Below are 24,088 nucleotides of genomic sequence, written 5' to 3'. Positions count from 1 at the left end.
TCTGCCGGCCATTTTAACTTAATCTGTTTTAAAATATAAAAAGGAGGACTCTGTCTTTTACTGATTGGAATGAAATCTGAGAAGTTGATTTAAGTGAATTTCATGTTCACATGTGTTCGTCTGGGAACAATGCAGGCTGAAATTTAGTTTTTTTCTCCAATGTTTTGTTTTTGTTGTATAAAATAATCACGTAGACGAGGAGAGTTGAGGTTTCACCATAAAATTAATCAGAAATGTCCTTTCTCTTCCGACGTGAGATTCAGTATAACAAATTGACATATACTTGTTCATTTAACAAAGTACTAAACCCTTAAAACTTCCATTGTCTTCCTCGAGGTGAAGAATCCTAAATTGCTAGAAACTTGTGTGTACTTCTTCTCATAAACGCTTCTCATTCGCGCCTGCATTTTCACTCGAGCCTGCATTCTCATCGGGGTTGCAGTTCGGAGATCTGAGCATCATTAACCGAACAATTTCCTGGCTGCGGGGTACATATGTTGTCCACATTGTCGTAATTTTTTACTGAGAAAGCCGTCTTTGTAGGAGTTGGAACGGCTTGAGTGTCAGATTTGAGCATGGAATAAACTTCCAGCATTGTAGGCCTATCGTCGGCATTTTCCTGGACACAGAGCAGTGCCACTTGCAAGCATCTCAATAACTTACAAGAAGAAGACGAATCGTCAAGTGACGGATCGATAAATTCCAGTCCTTTGTCCTCTTTCCATGATACATATGCCTGAAACAATTTTAATGATTTCAATAATTCATGTTTAAGTAATAGTTTATGGTCGTGACAGAAGTTTGAACCGTAGAAAGTCTCTCGAACTTACATATTCCAAGAGGTGCATACTTTCGTTCGGACCATAGTAACCTGTACTCTTCCGTCCGCTAATCATTTGCAAAAGTAGAACTCCGAAGCTGTAGACATCGTACTTCATAGAGTATATGCCTTTTCGTACGTATTCAGGAGGTACGTAGCCACTGCATTTGCGTATAACAAGTATAAGGATATGGTCATACGCGAATAACTGATAAGAGGCAGTTTATCACTTACTATGTGCCAACAATCCGCCTTGTGTTTCCTTCGAGTTCATCTTTTCTGAAAAGTTTGGCCATTCCAAAATCGGAAATCTTAGCATTCATCTCATCATCAAGCAAAATGTTGCTAGCTTTTAGATCACGGTGAATGATTGTGAAGTTTGAGTATTCTTGAAGATATAGGAGTCCTTGAGTAACGCCTTCGATGATGTGCACACGCTTTGCCCAATCCATGAAATACCGTCTGGTAGGATCTGCGAGATGACAAAGTCAAGAATCGGTACATGAAGTTCTAATGAATTGAAACAAATTTTGTTGAAAGTAATCTGCACCTCCATAAGCTTAGGCCCAATGTAAATGTTATTACTGTTATTCTAGCATGCATTCTAAAATTTAACGAGAAGCACGAAAAATTGCAGACCGAAAAGGTAGAAGTCCAAGCTTTTGTGGGGCATGTACTCGTAGACCAGCATTTTTTCTTCCTTCTCCGTGCAAAATCCAAGAACAGGAACTAGATTCACATGTTGTAGTCTTGCGGTAAGTTTAACCTCATTTTCGAATTCCTGAAGTCCTTGAGTAGACGTTTTCGAAAGCCTTTTCACTGCTATTTCCGGACCTCTCCGCAACTTACCCTAAAAAAACAGGATTAGCAAAAGAATAATTAAACAACTACTCTGCCTGTTTTGTGAGTAGATGTTGCATAAGCTTTCGGTTCAGTCTGAGGGGACCTTTACACAAGTTTTAAACCCCGTTCCCACAGCATAAAATTATATTTAGAACATGTACCAAATGTTACCTTGTAAACGGGACCAAATCCACCCTCTCCAAGTTTGTTTTCACTTGAGAAGTTATTTGTAGCCACTTTGAGACTGGAAAAGCGGTATACTTTCAGATTCGGAGCATCACTGTCAACAGCCGATGTACTAGTAGACCTTGATCTGCCTAGAACAATCATCCCTGAAACCAGAAGAAATAAAAATTTCAAATGCAAATCTGTTAATGCCGATCGCTATCTCTTCATTTAATTTCTATTAGAAACAAACCATCACAGTTGAGCATATAACCTCTTGTCTTCAATAGTTCTCTCTGCCAGAAACACACCACGAAAGCTATGAGAATTACGACCGAAGTAACTGATAGCACTATTACAAGCAGTAACCGGGGTTTCTTTTTGTGATCATTTCCTTCCTCCTGAGCTGTCAATCATTAAAGCAGTTGGAAGTAAAACAATTAGATGTCTGCAAATTGCCTGTTGTCACAATTAAACTTTGTTCATGCATGCTATAAACTCGAGTTGGATGACATGTTGGAACGCATCTTAGGAAATCTCTTTGGCTTATCTTCATCGATAATTAACATTGCTTGTGGGATAAGTATTGCCTACCTGCCCGAGAAAGCGCCCAATTTTCATCATCATTGCTGACTTGAAACACATTGGTACCGAGTAGCTTCATCGCTTTCACATATGCAATCTTAGCTCTGATAGCTTCCACATCATCGAAATTAATCCAAGTCGATCCTACCGTGCAGTAATTCACGACATAAGTATCATTATACGCTATGACCCCTCCGTGGATTCGAGTGTACCACTTGATGAGCTTATAGCTGATTGATCCATCTTTTGTCACAGCAAAGCCAGATGCAGGTGCCCTGATTCCATTATTGTCTTTGGGGTTTGCAACTGTCCAAGCATAGCCATGGTAAGGCATACCCAAAACCAGTTTGCTGGCCGGAAATGAGTAGTTTAACCATTGCTTTATCCCATAGTCGGTGTTAACATAGCTCGCAGGATCATATAAAGCAGCATGAGCACCAGTAACATTCTCCTTTAAAGGCAGATGGTAGTCATACGCCACAACATGCGCCCAATCCAAATTCCTCTTCATAGATTCAACTGGATAAATCAACGATTCAAAAGTGGGAATATACCTAACCGCCATTGTCAATGTTAATCGTGGCAGATCAGAGTTTCTTGCCTCAGAAGTCACAGCAGCTCGCCACTCGTCCAGTAGCTTTTCCATATTGATCGTATCTGAAGCTGTGTTAAGCCAATGCCAGTGTAAGTCTATACCTTGGAAGCCATAACGTCTTGCCACTTCGATGGAGGACTCAACGAAAGACTTTCTATTCGAAGGCATTTCGAGCATTTTAGACAAGACCGAAAAGTTTGCTCTCTGACCCAAAATTAACTGTCTTTCTGCGGCTTTTCCGTCCCATATGGATAGGAGCGTTGTGATTGATGGGTTTTTGCGCTTGACAATATCGGTGAAGCTTGAGAAGTTTTGTTCATGAGCAGAAGGGATGGAGAGCTGGTAGGTGGAGGAATTCACATTGGCAAAAGCACAAATAAGATGTGTGAACAAGGCAGAGTTTACCTCCGGTAAAGGAAAGTCGCTGCCGGTGTACCAGTAACCAGCTCGAATCCAAGTTTGTGCAGAAGAACACAAAAAATTACAAGAAACGAGGAAGATGAAGAGGATCGGGTGGGAGATATTTTTGGATGCCATGGAAATAAACGCTAGCTACTTCGACTCTGTTGGAACGAGATGACTCATATATTGTTCAAATCCCACCTACCAATGATCAGAAATGTGAAAACACCTGAGGTTAATGTTTTTGTTTGACCTAAAAAACGCAACGCTCACTGCTACCATTCACATTTGGAGCTACTGTTCGGTTTTCTAAGGTTAAAGATTTAAGGACAACTTCAAAGAAGTCCTTTGGGTTTTGTACAGACATAACGGGGTAGTTTGTATTCAACGCGTTTATATTTCACTTACGAATGATTCAACGCGTTTATATTCAAATAGTCCAATCAAAATGTTATTTGATTCAAAATAAATTTATCTATATTTTATATGATAATATAGGTAAATTTTTCCACACATATATATTAGTAGTAAAATATGCCCAATATATATAATAATGCATGAAAATAATTCACCAACAAATAAAGGAAATTTGATTAAAAATTAATATATCTATTGCTTTTTGTTTATGAATTTCAATTCTTTTTTTATATTACAAACATAATGTACCTACAATATAATTTACCTATTGTTTAATCTTATAAGAAAATAATGTATCTACTATTTTATTTTATTTATTTATTTTTGTTTTTGTCGAATATGTACTGTTTTATTTTAATGGAGATAATTTGTCTTGGTTTAATTTTGACGAAATTATTTATGCACTGTTTAACTTTCCCAAAATAATGGAACTACTATTTTAATTTACCTACAAAATAAATACTATTTGATTCAAAATTAATTTACTTATATTTTAAATATAAATATAGATAAATTATTTTTAACAAGCATATATGATAACAAACAAAAAATGCCTAATGTATGTAATAATCTAGGTAAAATAATTTACGGGAAGGGGAATTTAAATTTGGGTGTTAGGAGGCGCACATACTGCCCTCCTAGTTCATGTTGCGATTATTTGGATCGATTGAGATGAACATTTTTCAAAATATAAATTGAACGTGGCTCTTGATCAAGTAAAATAACAAATCTCCAATCTACTTAGATTCATACTGCAAATAATATAATTAAGGTTCATTTCAATAATCTAAACACTCGATGAATCGATGCTTTACATATTAAACATGAAACAGCTGCGAATTTGCCGTAGGGAATTCGATCTCTTCATCTTATCATTCGTCAAGAATCCATGACTTTGAAGCTGCAGTTTTAAAACATTCATCGTTAAGAATTTGATTTGGAAACTAAATTAAGATTAATGCAAAATTAGGATTTAATTTATCAAGGAAAAGTGGGTCAGTTTACCTTGGGCCGAAATCTTCCAGTCACTATCAAAACTGAGGGCCCAAAAGAAGTATCCACGAAGCCCAAGGGCATGAGCAAACCCTATCTTCGCGGCCGTGGTGAAGGCATCATCGTACGAAACCCACGTGGACCCGTTGTACGAATACACGGATATAGTGTCCACGTCATAGACTACAGTTGCGCCCGATTGGTTTAGTAGCGTCTCGACCTGGTGGTAAAACAGCATCCCTGCTCCTGGGCCTGGCCCAATAGCGGTGGCTCCAAAGCTGTGATTTTTTGGGTTTTGGAGCTCCCACGACCGGCCGTAGAGGCCCAGGCCCATAACCAATTTCTCCGGGGGTATCCCGGCCTTGATCCATGACCTAAGCCCATATATTGTTTGACCTAAAAAACGCAACGCTCACTGCTACCATTCACATTTGGAGCTACTGTTCGGTTTTCTAAGGTTAAAGATTTAAGGACAACTTCAAAGAAGTCCTTTGGGTTTTGTACAGACATAACGGGGTAGTTTGTATTCAACGCGTTTATATTTCACTCACGAATGATCCAGTCCAATCCATCATAGCACGCGTCTTCCCTTGACCGACCTTTTATGAGCTAGTTAATCCGATTGTAGCACCAAACGAATCCACAAAATTCTGTGACTTGCAATATGTCTTCAGCAGGAAACAATGACAAAACCAGTTAAGTTCTGTCATTTTCTCCTTTTTCCCAATTTATCTGAGACCACATAACTTGCCGTATGCACAATTGTGGTTCGAAAGGGTCGTTCTAAGCAACAGTTACGCTGCCGGGTGGCCCTAGACATATACATTTGTCATCGATAATTGCAATGGAAACTTTTGTTGCCAAACTTTTTGTGAAATGTAAGAAGGAACAAATCGAATTATGGAGAAATTATCTTCTGCCCTTGTAAGCGATCGCAAGACAAGCTTTACCGGGAAGTTCCTGGTAAATAGCGGAAAGTCCAAACTCGATAGAGAGTTCAAATTAACTTCCGCTTGTTTATCTAACGAGAATAACGGAAAAAAAAAGGCTACAGTTACATACTAACACAGAACAAATTTCTATCAAGCTACAACCTAGGACAGTGTCGAATCATTAATCGAGCAAGTTTCTAGCTCCGATGTGGGATTAATTTCTTCGTCTTTGTTCGTTCTTGGATAGGTTCTGTAACATTTGCATTGTTAACATTAAAAATTTTGAGTGTGAACAAGAATTAGAGATTCGGTGTCGCGGATGGTGTTCGGACATGGTAGACCATAGGACTTCAGATGCATTCGGTCAATAGATGCTCAGTGATGAGTCCATATTATATATATATATATTTACCTTAATCTTAGTATTAATTTATTAGTTATTTTGGTAGAATTTTGATACTTTGTTATGTATTTTCAACGTACGACATTCGACTTCCTCTGGAGCAAAAAGTAACCAAATGGATGAATTTTGGAGTGATTCCAATTGGATTCGACTTCCTCTGGAGCAAAAAGTAACCAAACGGATGAATTTTGGAGTGATTCCAATTGGAGGATGTTCGTGTTCCTTACAAGATGACTGTGTCAAAATTTCAGATTTTTCTACTAAGCCGTTTGACTGTGGCGATGAAATAAAGACCCAGCGCGCAACTTTCCCAAATTGATGTTTCTGAACATTTTGGGTATTTTGGAGGTCAAGATATCATATTTTGAGGAAGATTCCTTCTGAGTATTTGTAGGGGACGTCTTCAGCTTTCAAAAGAACCTTTTGAGGCCAAATCGGAGTTGATTTGGTCCGTCAAAAGTGTGATTTTCTGAGAACTCCGAATTTTAGTTCAAATAGGAAACTTTTTTTTTTTTTTCCTGTTTTATTATTTAATTATGTTTCCTAGTTTTACTCTAAGACTTTTTAGGGTTTTATTTTGTATTAGTATAAATAAGGCTTGTTAGCCATTAGAGTTGGGGACGCAACATTAGGGGGAGAACGCAATACTTTGGCTTTAGAGAGCCTTGACGATTCAAGTTTATTTTCAAGATGTTTTCTATCCATGTTTTTAATAATATTTTGTTTTATGGTTGTTAGTAACTAGTTTTGTTTGTTAGGGCGATGCCTTGAGCCTTAGCAAGAATATATAGTCTCTTTTTAATTGCTTATCAATTTATGCATGCAGGTTTTGGATTGTTAATCATTGTGCTTTAAACTATCTATTTGTCTTAGTGATTCGTGACCATTAGGATATTTAGAAAAGTAATTTGATGCAATTTTGGCGGAGGGCTGTCTCTAAAATTGACTAAGGCTTCTTGTGGTTAACATGTGTAACTACTTAGGATGGACAACACGTCTTAGGAGTTATATGGTTTTTCAAAAGGTTTTCACAAAATTTAATGAGTCTTGTATGTTCACATTCGATCTAGACACCACGGACGGGTTGCATGTTAGATATACGTTCTATGTTGGGGGTTCCAAGTATGGCATACTTTACGAAAACCTAACCTTCAAAATATGCATGTGTAATTCATAAGGAATTAGAAGAACTACGTAGGATTGTTAAGGGGACGGCAGAACCCTAGGCTTTTACAATTTGGTTTTCAAAACCATTTTCCTTTGTTTTCTTTTCTTTGCCAATATATTTAATTGTTTTTTATGTGTCCATCGTTTTTATCTTCTATATATATAAAGGGAGAAGACCAGTTTGGTGAAACATTCGATAATCCCTAAAATACCCTTACTTAATGACTCTGCGTAAATCAAGGATTTAATACCAAAAGAAGGATAAAGAGGTAATAACATTAACTACAGAATTTGAAACCTAATGGAAAGTGAAAAGGAATAGACAGTTGCCAGTTCAGTTATCAGTCCTACTCCAACTTCCCACGATCGAAATCAGAGGACAGTTTGACGATTCCCACGACGAAACCAAAGAGCAGTTCAATGATTCCCATGATCTAAGTTCAGTTGAAGGTTCAACAACAACTGGCCACATACCACCGCTATATGCAGATGAATATTTGAAAAGAGCCCAATTTTCGAAACCAGACTTCGGGACGTCGTCTTGGATTCCATCCTCTTCACACCTTCGATCCTGGACGCCCACTTTCAGGAGCCCAATCTCTTGGCTGTTGCTCATCTTCTCTTCTCTCTTCCAATCGCCATATTTAAGTAAGTTTTCCATTTTGTGCAAATCTCTAACCCCAACTTTCCTTTCCATTTAGCTTTCGATTTCAACCTTTGATTCAAGATTTTTTCCAATTGCAGTTTTTTTATTTGGTCCCATCATCTGCAAACTTTTTTTTTTTTTTTTCCTCCATCTTTCCTTATGTGTCCTTAGTAGCTTCCATCACTCTTGCTCTCTCAAAGATTGCATTGAGGCAGAACACGCACTCACTCAAAGGAAACAGAATTTGAATTATTTTTAAATTCAAAATCAACCTCTTCCAATATTTGTTTTCAAATAATTAATTAAGATTTGATATTTACATAAATTATTCATTCAATTCTGCAGAAAACGTGTAACAACCCGTCCCCGGATTTACGGAAGAAAAGGCTATTTTTGTATTTTCACTAAATTTAGGGGATACTTTCCTTTTTAAAATTGTTTTTGAACCTTAATTGGTGAGCCCAAGGGGCCCACCCCCTGTCTTGTTTCCGGTTCCCTTTCTTTTCTTTTGTTTCTTCTGAAAAGTCTCTCTCTCTCCCTCACCCATTCTCTCTGTCTTTCTCTCCCTCCCTTCGAGCAGAACACACCCACACACACACACACACACCCATGCCCACACCTATAGTTATGTTCTGACCCCGTGGTTGTGTTTTGGACGTCAAACCATGAAGAAACCACCTCGGAGACATTTCCCAATTTTTCGGCGAGCACCGCCCCTTTCGAGGCAATTTCCGGCCAAACCACGGCGAGTTGGCCGGCGTGCGAGGTATCAATCTCTTCGTCTCGCTGAGTACTACAACTTTCCTTTTTTGTTTCACCCAATTTCATTGAGTATTGAAGAAGTTATACTCATTTGAATCTTACCCAGTTTCCGGCGATCTCAGTGACTTTCGAGGTGTTTTCCAGCCAAACCACGGCGAGTTAGACGTCGTGTGAGGTACCATTCTCTTCGTCTCTTCGAGAGCTATGATTTTAATTTTTGAATCACTTGATTTCGTCGAGTATTAACAAAGTTATAGACGTTCAAAGTTTGTCTAAATTCCGGCCGAATTCCGGCCTTCTTCTCCGGCGTGAAACCCAGCCCAAGAAACCACCCAGGCCTTCGGGCCGTTCCTGCCAAGCCCAAAACCCTGGGCAGCCCAACCCAACATTTTTTCTTATTTTTATTTTGGTTTTGTTAATTTAAAGGCCTTTGGGCCGTTTCTTTTAGGGCTTCCGGCCCGTTAACCCTAAACCCATTAGACCCAAACACGGATCCAACCCAAGTCCAAACCCTTTAACCCAATCCGGATCCAAGCCCAAACCTGTTTGACCTGTTGACCTGGACCCGGACCTGGTCAACGGTCAGCGTTGACTTTGACTTTGACCGTTGACTTTTTGGGTTTTCGTGCGGGACCCCTCCTAGGCTAATTTCGACGTCCTGAACCCGTTTCCGATGTCAGTTTTCCCAAATTCAGTCGTTTGAGTAGAGTTTGACTAAATGTATCCTTTATGTGCTAAGGGGCGATTATCTGTGGCATTTCCTTCTTCGCTAGATGGCGTGGCTTTTCGACGGCGAAGTACTGTGAGTGGACCCCTTCTAAAAATGCATGTTTTAATAGTAGAAATGCATACATGAAAAGCATGATTTGATGATTATGTTTTATGAAACGTTTTACTAGATAATATGCTTACTGAGGCTAGTTTGAATTATTACTATTTTTCCTATAACCCATGTTCTTATAGAATATCTGATGGATGACGATATGATATTTAGAACATGTTTAGAACACTTCTTTATAGTATAGATGATGGATGACTTTATACTATGAAGTTGATTTTCAATATATGTATGTTCACTGGTTTTGTACTTACCTAGTGGTCCTTTCCGCTACAGGACGTAGGGATAGATCCGGTCCGTCCCGGGCGACGGTTTGGTGTTGGCATAGGGCCTGGAGTGTGTTTTCCTCTGACTGTCTGCTCAGAGACGGAGAGCCGGCAAGGGGCCTGAAGTGTATTTTCCTCTGACTGTCTGCTCAGAGACGGGGAGTCGGCATGGGACCTGAAGTGTTATATTGGACATTCACTAGTGATTACTATTTTATGCGAATTATGATTTGAGACATTGCACGACATGCTAGATTTCGGAAAACCTATATTTCTCATTATATTTGTGTTTTCATAAAACCTGGGAGTTAGTATGTTGATAACTGTTTTATTATATATATATCAACTTGGTCCACTCATGTTTGTTTTGCGCCCCCTTCAGGACTTAGAATCGAGGCATACAATCCCGACGTCCAGGCACTTCCGCATCGGCATCTTCGAGTCCTCTCAGTGTAGGACCCACTCCTTTGTTTCATTCAATTTTATATTATTTTCTTTTAGTATTCTAGATTAGTGGTGTGCTCTGAACACGGTCCTTATTTGCATATTAATTATTCTTTTATATTTATAAACCTTATTTATCCCTTGTTTTCAGCTGTTGCACTTAATAAATGGCTTTCGTCACCTTCGGGTGTTGGCCAGCACGTGTCTATCCTGGTATTCGGGGAATATCGGGGTCGGGGCGTGTCAAAACGACCTTACTTGAGCCGTTTATACTACAACTACCTTATTCTCTTGCAAGTATTTTGTGTGATTTTATTCCTATTTTTGTAGGTGGTAAAAATCCCTATCACTCAATCAAACTCTGCCGAACTTCAATCACAACGTAGGGACTACTTTTCCTACCAGAAGATCATCCGCTGTGATAATATTGTTTTCCATCAATAAACACATTCATCCACAACATGTTAACATTTAACCCTTAAGTTTTCGGAGTCGAGATAGATTAATTACTTAGCATTTACCACTCATCGGCCTACAACTTCTGAGATTGTTGCATCATCGATGGAACAGGCTTCTGGCTGCGGTGTGGGATTAGTTTCTTCGTCTTCGTTTCTTTTTGAGAAGGCTGGAATTTTGGGATTTTCCATTTTAGCTCCTTCACTTTGTAGCATTGAAGAAATTTCCAACATCGAAGGCCTATCGTTTGCATTTTCTTGAACACATAGGAGAGCAATTTGCAAGCATCTCATCAATTTGCATAAAGAATGTGTATCGTCAAGTGTAGGATCCATAAACTCCATCCCTTTGCCTTGTTTCCGAAGTAAATATGCCTGAAATCGTTGAATGTTTCACGCCACGTAATTGAAATGCAAAGATTTAATTATTAGAAAAACCGAAGTAAATATTAATTCTGAAGTAACTGTGGTGATGGAAGAAACTTACATATTCTAGTAGGTTTAAGTCTTCATCTGAACCATAGTAGGAGGCATTCTTCTTGCCACTTATGATCTGTAGAAGGAGAACTCCGAAGCTGTAAACATCTGATTTAGTGGAGTATAAACCTTTCTTAACGTATTCCGGTGGTATGTAACCACTGCATAAAATGATTTAAAAGAATTACTAATTACGTACGTAATGAAATAAGCTCAATTAGAGAGTATAGCTTCGATAAGAAATAGAGTCACGTACTATGTTCCAACAATTCGACCTGTATTTGCTTCGAGTTCAGCCCTTGAAAAAATTCTGGCCATACCAAAATCCGAGATCTTAGGCCTCATCTCCTCATCAAGTAAAATGTTGCTAGCTTTCAGATCGCGATGGATGATTGTCAATCTTGAGTACTCTTGGAGGTAAAGAAGTCCCTGAGTAACCCCTTCGATAATTTGAACCCGCTTTCTCCAATCCAATTCATATCTTCTAACAGGACCTACATTTAGACAGATATTTTCCAATCAGTTATGCATTGAAATGTATCAAAAAATGCATGGTTCATTAGAGACAGCATACGAGGATCATATGCTAACAAGCCCTTCATTATATTTAGCTTAAAGGTTTGTGGCACAGAAAACAGCAAAATCTGGTATTCAATTACCAAAGAGGTAGAGGTCCAAGCTTTTCTTTGGCATGTACTCGTAAATCAGCATTTGCTCATGGTGTTCGATGCAAAATCCCAAAACCCTAACAAGATTTACGTGTTGTAGTTTTGAGGTGAGCATGACCTCGTTCTTGAACTCCTCAAATCCTTGAGTTGAAGCTTTTGATAGTTTCTTCACAGCTATTTCTTGTCCATCTGGCAATACTCCCTAGTAAGTTAAGCATACACTCATGGTTAGCAGCACGTTTAATGGTTTTGAATCTTCCAGTAACATGCTTATTATAAAAGTTTACCTTATAAACGGGGCCATAACCGCCCTCTCCAAGCTTATTTTCAATCGAAAATCCACCCGTTGCCACCCCAACGTCAGCAATGCTAAATATTTTCAGATTAGGAACGTTGCTGTTGAATTTTCCAGCTGTGTCTGCTATATCATTTGCCCTGGATTCTGATTCCTTAGCTGCATAATTTTTAGGAAACAAAATGGTTAACAGAAAAAGTCCAAAATAATAATCCTAAAACGTAAATATTTAAAGCTTCAATACTTTAGGCCAAATAAAAAAAGAAAGAAAAGACGTTCTGCGCAGAGACAGACTATAAGTTATATACATTTTGATTTGTGCAGTCTCATGCGGAAGTAACTCAACGCGGAGCCTAGCACGAGAATAACTGAAGCTATAGTGGTCAGAACGATTACAAGAAGTCTCCGTTTGTTTTGTCCCCTGCCTCCACCCTCTTGAGCTGTGAGCATATAAAATTCATTGTTACAAATCGGAAGGAATGCATTGCTGGGAAATTTAAACAATCATCTTGTTAATCTTCATTCAACAAACAAAACCAAAATATTTTATTGTCCTCTCTTGACTGCTAATTTCTGACTTTTTTCAAATAAATATGCAGAAGCGTTTGTCCACGCTTGTTTATTTTAATTCTTCTTTGGTTCACTCAATCTAGGCCAAAAACAAACAGAAGTGTATGTGTTTTTTTTTTTGGGGGGGGGGGGGAGGGGAAGAGAAAAAAAACGTGTGCAAAAGTTACTTTCTTTTTCGTACCTGCAGCTGCAAGAGAAAGCACCCAATTATCATCATATGAGACCTGCCAGATGAAGTATCCAAGCAATTTCTGCTCCTTAGCATAAGAAACTTTTATTTTCACAACTTCAGCATCATCGAAACCGATCCAAGCTGAACCGATCACACAGTACTTCGCTACATAAGTAGCATTGTAGACTATGTCAGCCCCATATCTATCAGTGTAGCCTTTGATATCCTTGTACCTCATCGCTCCAACCTTGGTAATAGCAGGACCTTTAGCCGGTGCACCAATAGCGCTGTCCCTGGGATTGCTTAGCGTCCAAGCATATCCATAGAAAGGCAATCCCAAAACCAGTTTGGAAGCAGATAATCCCCTGCCAATCCATGATTTGATACCATAGTCCGTGTTAAGGTCACTCGATGGATCGTATAGTGCTGCATGAGCACCGGTGAAATTGATCCGCTGAGGTACGTAATAGTCATAGGCAATGACATGTACCCAGTTCAAGTTGTCCCGGATTGATTCAACCGGGAAAGCGAAGGACTCAAAATCTGGCTTGTGCTGCACGGCAGCAGTCAAAATCAGTGGTGTTTGGCTGTTTTTTGTGGCTTCAGAAGCGATAGCTGCCCGCCACTCTTCAAATAACTTCCCCATATTGGTCATGTCCGAGCTTGTGTTAGCTGAAACCCAACAAAAGTCTAGGCCTAGGAAGCCATAACGCCTTGCGAAAATTATCGAAGAATCAATGAAAGACTTTCTGTGAGAAGAGCTACTGACCATGGTTGAAATGACCCCGTAGTCTGCGTTACCGCCAATGGAGACGAGAGTAGTGACTGATGGGTTCTTTAGCTTGACAGTTGGCGTGAAGGTGGAGTAGTACTGCTCCGAGGGGTCGGAGGAGAAGGAAGAGAGCTCATAGGATGATGAGTTAACATCTGCGTAAGCGTAAATAAGGTGAGTGAAGAGCGGAGAGTTGATGTCGGAAATAGGGAATTCGCTGCCGGAATACCAGTATGCAGCTTTGATCCAAGATTGTGCCTCCGAAGGTTGGAATCTAAAAGCAAACAAAATATGGAAAAAGAAGAAGAATGGTAGAACTGAAAATTTGGAGACCATTGAGAACGGCGAGATAGTTGATGTAAGCGGCGGAAATAGAATTTTTTATTTTTTGTCAAAGCGGAAATAGAATTTCAGGTTGCGAATCGATGAATGATGACTGTATTTAGAAAAGAAATGTTGCACATGACAATGAGTATAGTGTGGACATTGACATTGAAAGACCAGCAGTCAGCAGGAACAAATTAAGAGAATAGGACAATCAAAAGGGATTGATACATTAAAACTTGAAAAGTATGGGCAGATGAAAAGTTATGATCTCCACAGTGACCGAGTAGAAAACTTGCTGCATGAATAAACAACAACATTAAGGTCAATGTCACTGGTGCAAGTCGTCTCCATAAAATTAAAATATTGGGTCAACAAATTAATAAAATCAGATGTTGAAAAGTCTATCCAAGACCGCATAACTTGCCGTATACGCAATTGTACTTCGATGACCAAACCACTCATTTCCAGTTTATCCAAGACCGCATAACTTGCCGTATACCCAATTGTGCTTCAAAAGGGTCGCTCTAGATTGGCCTTACATTTCCCTTAAGATGCACAGCCTGGCATGGTTTACATTTCCGCGTATAAGAACATATACATTTGTCAACGATGACTAAATTGCATTGAAAACTTCTGCCACCAAAAATTTTGTATCAAATTCTTGATTTTCAAAGGTTGTATTGTATTTCCATCATGAGTTCTTTACAATTGTACAAGCAATATATGAGGAGATTGACTCCTTGAATTACGCCACAACAGGTGGCTTAGGGAAGACAAATAACAACTCCTTGAATGAAGGGAGTTGACAACTAAGATTAAGAAGATTGATAGCCCAAAGATAAACTGGACTCTTAACCACCTAAGGAACAATCATACCCAGAAAGAACAAAGAAGAATAGTTAACCAATCCCCCTATTGTCCAGTGTTATCGTAAACCTACCCTAGTATTCAGGAAACCCTAATAAACAGGAAACCCTAATAAACACTGGACTACTTCCAATACTCCCCCTCAAGCTGGATCCAGAAGATTTATGGATCCAAGCTTGGACAAAAGTCTTTGAAACTGATGAGAGGCCAAGGGCTTTGTGAAGATGTCGGCCAGTTGGTCAAAGCTTCTTGTATAATGTGTCTGAATCACTTGCGACTGCACCTGTTCCCGAACGTAATGGCAGTCAACCTCAATGTGTTTCGTTCTCTCGTGAAACACGGGGTTTGATGCGATATGCATGGCTGCTTGATTGTCACAAAATAATGACATACGAAGAGTTGAAGGAACACCTAAATCACACAGAAGACCCTTGAGCCAGATCAACTCACACGCAGTTGAAGACATTGCACGATACTCAGCTTCGGCACTTGATCAGGCGATAACAGTTTGCTTCTTACTTTTCCAGGTGACCAAGTTTCCACCGACAAATATACAGTAGCCAGTGGTGGACTTACGATCGATTGCATTCCCCGCCCAATTAGCATCGCAATACCCCATGATTTGGGTGTTGTCATTCTTCTGCATGATGATACCTCGACCCACTGATCCTTTTAAGTAGCGTAAGATCCTTTTAACAAGGGTCAAGTGCTCAAAAACGTAAGATCCTTCTAACAATCACCAGACCCGACATCTCTTATTCTGTAAGTCTTGTGAAACCAACACTAGTGAGAATTAAGCTTAGTTTTGCATACCAAGCTCGTGGGGACTGTTTCAGGCCATAAATGGATTTGTGCAATTTGCACACCAAATCCAGTTCATTGCTTTGAGGATGCCCTGGTGGCAATTTCATATAGACTTCTTCTTTGAGATTACCGTGCAAGAATGAGTTCTTCACATCCATTTGGTACATGGACCACCCTTTGTTTACAGCGACGAACAATAACACTCTCACTATGTTCATTTTGGCAACAGGTGCAAACGTTTCTTTGTAATCCACCTCGAATGTTTGAGTGAATCCCCGAGCCACCAGTCTTGCTTTATGCCTCTCAATTGATCCATCTGACTTGAATTTGAGTTTATAAATCCATTTGCAACCCATGGTTTTCTTGCCTATTGGAAGTTTGGTGATACTCCAGGTGTTGTGTTGATCTAGGGCGTTAAGTTCTTCTTACATTGCTTCTTTCCACACCTTTTGGTTGTTGGCCTCATGGAAATTCTGAGGCTCCTTGTAACTTGATATGGCGCTTAGGAATGCAGCATGGGCTGGTGTCACTCTCTTGTACGACACATAATTGGAGATGGGATGTGTGGGTTTGTAGATGACAAAGTCTTGAAGTCATGTGGGAGTTTTCCTAACACGCATTGGATTGCGTCAAGGAGCAAACTGAGTTGTTTCACACTCGTTCACATCATCTTGATTGTCACCGTCTTCATGCAATGTACCATCAGAATGAAACCCTTCATTGCTATTTTCATTGAGAAATGCATCAATGTTGGCATGGCTGAAATCTTGTTGTTGTAGGGCCTCAAGTTCGATTCTTGGTAGTGGGAACACATCCAAGGAGCCATTCCATTGTACGGTGATTTCACTTGACTTGCTGAAAAAAGGTTAGTTTCATGAAATCGAACATCTTTTGGACACAATCAATCTCCTTAGTTGGGGATTATAACACTTATATCCCTTTTGTGTAGATGAGTAACCAAGGAAAATACATTTAATAGCTCTAGGATCTAATTTATCTCGGTGATGAGATTGAATGTGCACAAAACAGATGCAGCCAAAAACTCTAAGGTGTGAAAGGTCAAATTTTCTTCCTTTCATAACCTCTAGGGGAGACTTGAAATTCAAGACTCGGCTAGGGAATCTATTGATGATATAAGCAGTTGCCATAACCCCTTGGGACCAAAATCTCTTTGGTACATTCATTTGTAGCATTAGAGCTCTTGTTTTTTCAAGTAGATCACGATTTTTGCGTTCGGCTACACCATTTTGTTAAGGTGTGCCAACACAACTTGTTTGATGCATGATGCCATGAGTGCTTAAATATTGTTTCATGATATGGGACATATATTCGGTGCCATTGTCAGACCTTAAGGTTTGAATTTGAGAAGAGAAATGGTTTTTAACAAGGTTATGAAAGTCCTTAAATACTTCCATAACTTCATTCTTAGACTTTAGAAGATACAACCATGTGACTCAAGAGAAGTCATCGACAAAAATCACAAAATACTTATAGCCATCAAATGATTCACTAGTTGGTCCCCATACATCTGAATGAACTAGTTCAAAACACTTACTAACCCTGGACAAGGAAGAGTTAAAAGGTAATCTAGTGGCCTCAGACAAGTGACATGTTTCACATGAGATAGCATCCTTCCCTAAGTTTGGAAATAAAGTTAACAAAATGGGTGGAGAAGGGTGAGCTAAACGTTGATGCCACAATTGATTATCTTGGATGGGGTTGAACTTGGCTTGGAGTCTTCTGGGATTGCTCTTTGATATGTAATAGAGACCATCTAAATAAAACCCTTCACCAATCATCTTCTTGGTAGCACAATCCTGAAAGATGACATTGTGAGGAGAAAAAATGGCTAAGCAATTCAAGGTATTTGTGATCTTTCCCACAGATAGAAGTTGAAATGGGAAAGAAGGAACATATAAAGCCATCGATTCAATTTCATCTGACATTAATTTTATTTTTTCCTTTCCTAAAACCTTTACATTCTCACCATTTGCAATTGAAACTTAAGAAGGATTTGCAAATTTTTCAAACTTTTGAGACTTAGACACATGGTTGGTCATATGATATGTGGCAGCCGAATCTACAACCCAAAAATCATGCAACATATTTATTTTAAGAGTAGTTTTAAAGGCTTTCATGATACCTTGCGTGTCCTCTTGGGGTACGGGTTTCGTGTCTGCCAAGAAACCTGCAAACTTGCCGAGCAATGCCATCGAGTTCCCTTATTCTATGTGGTCTGCATGGTTAATTCCAACCCCTCCTTTCTTGCCTTGAAGATACGACATAAACTCATTCATGAGTTCAACTGGATTCGATGTAAAGTTCTTGAACAGATCAGACCCCTTGGAGGTAGCAGCAGTCGCATAATTTGCTCAATGTGGAGTACGGTTCACCCTTTGTACACCCTTGTTGTCCTTCATGAAATCCGGCTTTAACTATGGGTGTAAAATCCAACATGTGTCTTTAACATGACCCGTATTATTGCAGTTTTGGCACTTTAAGTTCGGATGCTTTCCTTTGTACTTCCTTTCATTGGTTATATATGCCCTAGCCTTAGGTACACTGGCCATTGTACCCATGTTCATGACTTTTCTCCTTACTTCTTCACGTTGAATTGTCGCACATACACTGGTGAAGGAAGGAAGTTCAGTGTTCATGAGTATGTGACATTGTAGATCTTCATAAGTTGAATCGAGACTAGACAAGAGTTGAAATATCTTGTCTTCTTCTGCTCTCTTTCGTAGTAGTGCTGTGTCAGTCGTATGAGGGCGATAAAATTCCAACTCATTCCACATGCTCTTCATGCTTCCTAGGAGTTGCACAAAAGGCTTGCCATCTTGTTGCAGATCGGAGATGTCCTTTTTTAATTGGAATACCCATGTAGCATTGTTCTGACTGCCATACATTTCTTTGACCGCCTCCCATAGTTGGTATGAAGATTCAGAGTAACTTAATATTTCAGCTAATTTACGTTCCATGGAATTCAAGAGCCATGACATAACTAGCTAATCATTGCTAAGCTAGGATTCATAGGTTAGTGAGGAAGCATCAGGTACTTCGATGCTTCCATTTATGAACCCTAACTTGGACCTTCCACCTAGAGCCAGAGACACTGCTCTCGACCAAGGCAAGTAATTAAACTCATTCAACACGATTGAGCTTAATCTTTGATTTAGGTTGACATCCACCTCATGCACGTTCATGGAGGAAAGCACTGGTAAACTTTCAGCTTCTGATACTAACGGATTGTCTTAAGCCATTTTGAAGATTGAAAACGCTCAGATAGCAGTATAGCAGACGCAGGTTAATTTTCCTGCTTTGATACCATCTTGATTTTCAAAGGTTGTATTGTATTTCCATCATGAGTTCTTTACAATTGTACAGCAATATATAAGGAGATTGACTCCTTGAATTACGCCACAATAGGTGGCTTAGGGAAGACAAATAACAACTCCTTGAATTAAGGGAGTTGACAACTAAGATTAAGAAGATTGACAACCCAAAGATAAACCGGACTCTTAACCACCTAGGGAACAATCAATAGCCAGAAAGAACAAAGAAGAATAGTTGACCAATCCCCCTATTGTCTAGTGTTACCGTAAACCTACCCTAGTATTCAGGAAACCCTAATAACTAGGAAACCTTAATAACCACTGGACTACTTCCAATACAAATGTAAGAAGGAACAAGATTAGCTTCTCAACCGCACCTGCATTTTCAGTCAAGCCTGCATTTTCATCGGGGTTGCAGTTCGGAGATCTGAGCATTATTAAGCGAACAACTTACTGGCTGCGGCGTACATATGTTGTCCACATTGTCGTAATTTTTTACTGAGCAAGCCGCCTTTGTAGAAGTTGGAACGGCTTGAGTGTCAGATTTGAGCATGGAATAAACTTCCAGCATTGTAGGCCTATCATCGGCATTTTCCTGGACACAGAGTAGAGCTACTTGTAAGCATCTCAATAACTTACAACAAGAAGAAGAATCGTCAAGTGACGGATCGATAAATTCCAGTCCTTTGTCCTCTTTCCATGATACATATGCCTGAAACAATTATAATGATTTCAATAATTCATGTTTAAGTAATAGTTTAAGGTCGTGACAGAAGTTTGAACCGTAGAAAGTTTATGGAACTTACATATTCCATAAACTCCGTCCGCTAGTAACATGTACTCTTCCGTCCGCTAATCAGTTGCAAAAGTAGAACTCTGAAGCTGTAGACATCGTACTTCTAAGAGTATATGCCTTTTTGTACGTATTCAGGAGGTACGTAGCCACTGCATTTGCGTATAACAAGTATAAGGATGTGGTCACGTGTGAATAACCGATGAGAGGCAGTTTATCACTTACTATGTGCCAACAATCCGCCTTGTGTTTCCTTCGAGTTCATCTTTTCTGATAAGTTTGGCCACTCCAAAATCGGGAATCTTAGCATTCATCTCATCATCAAGCAAAATGTTGCTAGCTTTTAGATCACGGTGAATGATTGTGAAGTTTGAATATTCTTGACGATATAGGAGTCCTTGAGTAACGCCTTCGATGATGTGCACACGCTTTCCTCAATCCATGAAATACCGTCTGGTAGGATCTGCGAGATGACAAATTCAAGAATCCGTCCATGAAGTTCTACTGAATTGAAACAAATTTTGTTGAAAGTAATCTGCACCTCCATAAGCTTAGACCCAATGTAAATGTTATTACTGTTATTCTAGCATGCATTCTAAAATGTAACCAGAAGCACGAAAAATTGCAGACCGAAAAGGTAGAAGTCCAAGCTTTTGTTGGGCATGTGCTCGTAGATCAGCATTTTTTCTTCCTTCTCAGTGCAAAATCCAAGAACAGGAACTAGATTCACATGTTGTAGTCTTGCGGTAAGTTTAACCTCATTTTTGAATTCCTGAAGTCCTTGAGTAGACGTTTTCGAAAGCCTTTTCACTGCTATTTCCTGACCTCTCCGCAACTTACCCTAAGAAAACAAGGATTAGCAAAAGAATAATTAAACACTGCTCTGCCTGTTTTGTGTGTAGATGTCGCATAAGCTTTCGGTTCCCACAGCATAAAATTATATTTAGAAAATGCACCAAATGTTACCTTGTAAACGGGACCAAATCCACCCTCTCCAAGTTTGTTTTCACTTGAGAAGTTATTTGTAGCCGCTTTGAGTGGAAAAGCGGTATACTTTCAGATTTGGAGCATCACCGTCAACAGCTGATGTACTAGTAGACCTTGATCTGCCTAGAACAATCATCCCTGAAACCAGAAGGAATACAAATTTCAAATGCAAATCTGTTAATGTCGATCACTATCTCTTCATTTAATTTCTATTAGAAACAAACCATCACAGTTGAGCATAGATTCAACCGGATAAATCAACGATTCAAAAGTGGGAATATACCTAACCGCCATTGTCAATTTTAATCGTGGCAGACCAGAGTTTCTTGCCTCAGAAGTCACAGCAGCTCGCCACTCATCCAGTAGCTTTTCCATAGTGATCGTACCTGAGGCTGTGTTAAGCCAAGGCCAGAGTAAGTCTATACCTTGAAAGCCATAACGTCTTGCCACTTCGATGGAGGACTCAACGAAAGACTTTCTATTCGAAGGCATTTCGAGAATTTTAGACAAGACCAAAAAGTTTGCTCTCTGACCCAAAATTAACTGTCTTACTGCGGCTTTTCCGTCCCATATGGATAGGAGCGTTGTGATTGATGGGTTTTTGCGCTTGACAATATTGGTGAAGCTTGAGAAGTTTTGTTCATGAGCAGAAGGGATGGAGAGCTGGTAGGTGGGGGAATTCACATTGGCAAAAGCACAAATAAGATGTGTGAACAAGGCAGAGTTTATCTCCGGTAAAGGAACGTGGCTGCCGGTGTACCAGTAACCAGCTCGAATCCAAGTTTGTGCAGAAGAACATGAAAAATTACAAGAAATAAGGAAGATGAAGAGGATCCGGTGGGAGATATTTTTGGATACCATAGAAATAAACGCTAGCTACTTCGATTCTGTTGGAACGAGATGACTCATATATTGTTCAAATCCCACTTACCAATGATCAGAAATGTGAAAACTGTTGATTATTGGCTCAAACAAAGTAGTCTAAAACCAACAAATGATGTTGGCTACTTTTGTGGTCAAAATTGATGGTTGGCATGCTACATGTGGGAAATAAAATGGATGCTCTTATGCCTAATTTGTGGTCAAAGAATGGATGCACTTATGCCTAATTCTTTTGACTTGATGAGAGGCCTTTGGCCTATAAAAGGAGGTGTAGGCATAACTCAAATACATCAAGGAAACAAGGAAGAAAGAAAAATAGCAAGAAGCCATTCGGCATAGAGAAGAATTTTCTCAAATTGTCTTGCTTTGTATTTTTGGTTTTCTCTTCCTATTGTAAGTGTGTGAGCTTGGGGTTATTCGGGTCTTTGGGAAATTGAGTGATAAACACTATTGTATGTTCTCATTGATTATAGTGGAATACTCCGTCGTCTCCAAACTGGATGTAGGCATTGCCGAACCAGTATAAATCTTGGTGTTCTTGTTGGTATTGTTCCATTTATCTTTTGTCAGTTATTGTGGTTTATTTTCACTCACACTTGGTTGACGCTTCCGCACAACAAGTGGTATCAGAGCCTAGTTTTTCGACTAGGCGTTCTCGTGGGAGTGAAAAATTTGCTGGCGCTACAGTCCCGTGAATAGTGCCGAGTAGATGGCTGGAGATAAAGATGAATCTGTGAAGGGGAAGGAGTCGGCATCGTCTTCGTCGGCATCTACATCCAATAGACATCAAATTGCTACTACAAGGTTAGAGGTTGATAAATTCAATGGCTCTAATAATTTTGGTATGTGGCAATGTGAAGTTATGGATGTGTTGTATCAACAAGAGTTGGATATGGTTCTGGAAGATAAACCAGAAGATATTGATGACAAGCAGTGGACACGAATTAATCTTCATGCTTGTGCTGCTATTCGATCGTTCCTTGATAAGGAGTTGAAATACCCGTATATGAAGGAAACTTCTGCTAAGGAGTTATGGACAAAATTGGAGGATAAGTATATGACCAAGAGCGTAGAAAATCGGCTCTTCTTGAAGAAGCGACTCTTCAGATTTCAGTATCGTCCAGGTATTTCTATGCATGAACACCTCAATGATTATAATAAAATACTTGCTGATTTAGAAAACCTTGATGTGAAAATTCCTGACGAGGATAAGGCACTATGTTTGTTAAATTCATTGCCTGATGATTATGATCATTTGACAACTACTTTGTTGTATGGAAAAACCGAGGTGAAACTTGATGAGGTGTCTGCGGCATTGGTGAATCATGAGTGTCGAAAGAAGGAACTAAAGACTCACAATTCACAAACCGAGGCACTTGTTGCAAGGGGTCGAACAGTGGAAAGAAAATATGTGAAGCGGGGAAAATCTCGTTCAAAGTCACGAGGGAAGTTTCCTGCTAAAGATGAATGTGCCTTTTGCCGCCAAAAGGGTCATTGGAAGAGAGACTGCCCCAAATTGAAGAACAAAGAGAAGGAGAAAGCGGGTTCTGAAGCAAATATTGCAAAATCTGGAGATGATGATTTCGAGTTTGCTTTGGCTAGTTCATCTGCTGATGGTCACTCCAAGGAGTGGATTTTGGATTCAGGTTGCACCTATCATATGTGTCCCATTCGAGAATGGTTTTCTAGCTTCGAGGAGCTGGATGGTGGAGTTGTTTTGATGGGTAATGATAATGCCTGCAAAACACAAAGGATAGGCAAAATCTGTTTGAAGATGCATGATGGAACAGTCAGAGAATTAAGTGATGTTCGGTATGTACCGGATATGAAGAAAAATCTTATCTCACTGGGTGCATTGGAATCAAAGGGTCTCAAGATCACCATGAAGGGTGGAGTTCTTAAAGCTGTTTACGGGGCACTGGTGGTGATGAAAGGTACAAGACGAAATAACTTGTATTTCTTGAAGGGGAGTACAATTATTGGTGAAGCAGCTGTCACCGAAGCTGCTGACGCAGATAGCACAGACACCACGAGGTTATGGCATATGCGTCTTGGGCATGCTGGTGAAAAAGCGTTGCAAGGATTGGTGAAGCAAGACTTATTGAAAGGTGCAAAGGCATGCAAATTGGAATTCTGTGAGCATTGTGTGTTGGGTAAGCAAACTAGAGTAAAATTTGGCACTGCTATTCACCACACTAAAGGCATTCTCGATTATGTTCACACTGATGTTTGGGGACCTTCCAAGAATGCATCTTGGGGAGGTAGCCATTATTTTGTCTCCTTTGTTGATGACTTCTCTAGAAGAATATGGGTGTACACCATGAAGCGTAAAGATGAAGTCTTGAAGATATTCCTGAAGTGGAAAAAGATGATTGAAACGCAAAGCGGTCGAAAGATCAAGACTCTCAG

General features: G+C 39.6%; 3 protein-coding genes, 1 long non-coding RNA gene and 1 pseudogene across 4 annotated transcripts; 1 reads left to right on the top strand and 4 right to left on the bottom strand.

Moving 5' to 3' along the window:
* Positions 1–12: 12 nt before the first annotated feature.
* On the bottom strand, positions 13–3,683 carry LOC137716703 (cysteine-rich receptor-like protein kinase 4). The gene is made up of 7 exons (XM_068456080.1): positions 2,423–3,683; positions 2,103–2,234; positions 1,835–1,995; positions 1,460–1,670; positions 1,055–1,292; positions 831–981; positions 13–736 (listed from the first exon to the last, which is right to left on the bottom strand). Exons 1-7 carry the CDS (start codon positions 3,543–3,545, stop codon positions 428–430), a joined length of 2,325 nt encoding a protein of 774 aa, XP_068312181.1. The 5' UTR covers positions 3,546–3,683; the 3' UTR covers positions 13–427.
* An 891-nt stretch (positions 3,684–4,574) lies between these two features.
* On the bottom strand, positions 4,575–5,154 carry LOC137739015 (nod factor hydrolase protein 1-like). Its single transcript, XM_068478522.1, has 2 exons — positions 4,833–5,154; positions 4,575–4,579 (listed from the first exon to the last, which is right to left on the bottom strand). The coding sequence occupies exons 1-2, from the start codon at positions 5,152–5,154 to the stop codon at positions 4,575–4,577; spliced, it is 327 nt and encodes a 108-aa protein (XP_068334623.1).
* A 3,446-nt stretch (positions 5,155–8,600) lies between these two features.
* Positions 8,601–9,549, top strand: LOC137729223 (uncharacterized). The gene is made up of 3 exons (XR_011067978.1): positions 8,601–8,734; positions 8,837–8,905; positions 9,470–9,549. It is a non-coding gene; the product is annotated as an uncharacterized lncRNA (long non-coding RNA).
* Positions 9,550–10,622: 1,073 nt separating this feature from the next.
* Positions 10,623–14,071, bottom strand: LOC137720012 (cysteine-rich receptor-like protein kinase 19). Its single transcript, XM_068459004.1, has 7 exons — positions 12,925–14,071; positions 12,482–12,613; positions 12,166–12,332; positions 11,870–12,080; positions 11,467–11,704; positions 11,221–11,371; positions 10,623–11,108 (listed from the first exon to the last, which is right to left on the bottom strand). The coding sequence occupies exons 1-7, from the start codon at positions 14,021–14,023 to the stop codon at positions 10,803–10,805; spliced, it is 2,304 nt and encodes a 767-aa protein (XP_068315105.1). The 5' UTR covers positions 14,024–14,071; the 3' UTR covers positions 10,623–10,802.
* A 4,969-nt stretch (positions 14,072–19,040) lies between these two features.
* Positions 19,041–21,693, bottom strand: LOC137738914 (cysteine-rich receptor-like protein kinase 44; annotated as a pseudogene).
* Between the last annotated feature and the right edge of the window lie 2,395 nt (positions 21,694–24,088).

This window comes from Pyrus communis, chromosome 1 (assembly GCF_963583255.1).
Source record: "Pyrus communis chromosome 1, drPyrComm1.1, whole genome shotgun sequence".
Classification (NCBI taxonomy): Eukaryota; Viridiplantae; Streptophyta; class Magnoliopsida; order Rosales; family Rosaceae; genus Pyrus; species Pyrus communis.
This window is presented reverse-complemented; position numbering and strand designations above follow the sequence as displayed.

What these genes read in the sequence shown, in the direction of transcription:
- LOC137716703 (XM_068456080.1), bottom strand. Translation starts at nt 3,545, where the DNA reads ATGGCATCCAAAAATATCTCCCACCCGATCCTCTTCATCTTCCTCGTT. An exon ending in AGAACTATTGAAGACAAGAG is followed by an intron (nt 1,996 to 2,102) that starts GTTATATGCTCA and finishes TTCTGGTTTCAG; the next exon opens with GGATGATTGTTCTAGGCAGA. An exon ending in CTTGGACTTCTACCTTTTCG is followed by an intron (nt 1,293 to 1,459) that starts GTCTGCAATTTT and finishes GTCATCTCGCAG; the next exon opens with ATCCTACCAGACGGTATTTC.
- LOC137739015 (XM_068478522.1), bottom strand. Translation starts at nt 5,154, where the DNA reads ATGGGCCTGGGCCTCTACGGCCGGTCGTGGGAGCTCCAAAACCCAAAA.
- LOC137720012 (XM_068459004.1), bottom strand. Translation starts at nt 14,023, where the DNA reads ATGGTCTCCAAATTTTCAGTTCTACCATTCTTCTTCTTTTTCCATATT. An exon ending in GCTTTCTCTTGCAGCTGCAG is followed by an intron (nt 12,614 to 12,924) that starts GTACGAAAAAGA and finishes ATATGCTCACAG; the next exon opens with CTCAAGAGGGTGGAGGCAGG. An exon ending in GAGACTGCACAAATCAAAAT is followed by an intron (nt 12,333 to 12,481) that starts GTATATAACTTA and finishes AAAATTATGCAG; the next exon opens with CTAAGGAATCAGAATCCAGG.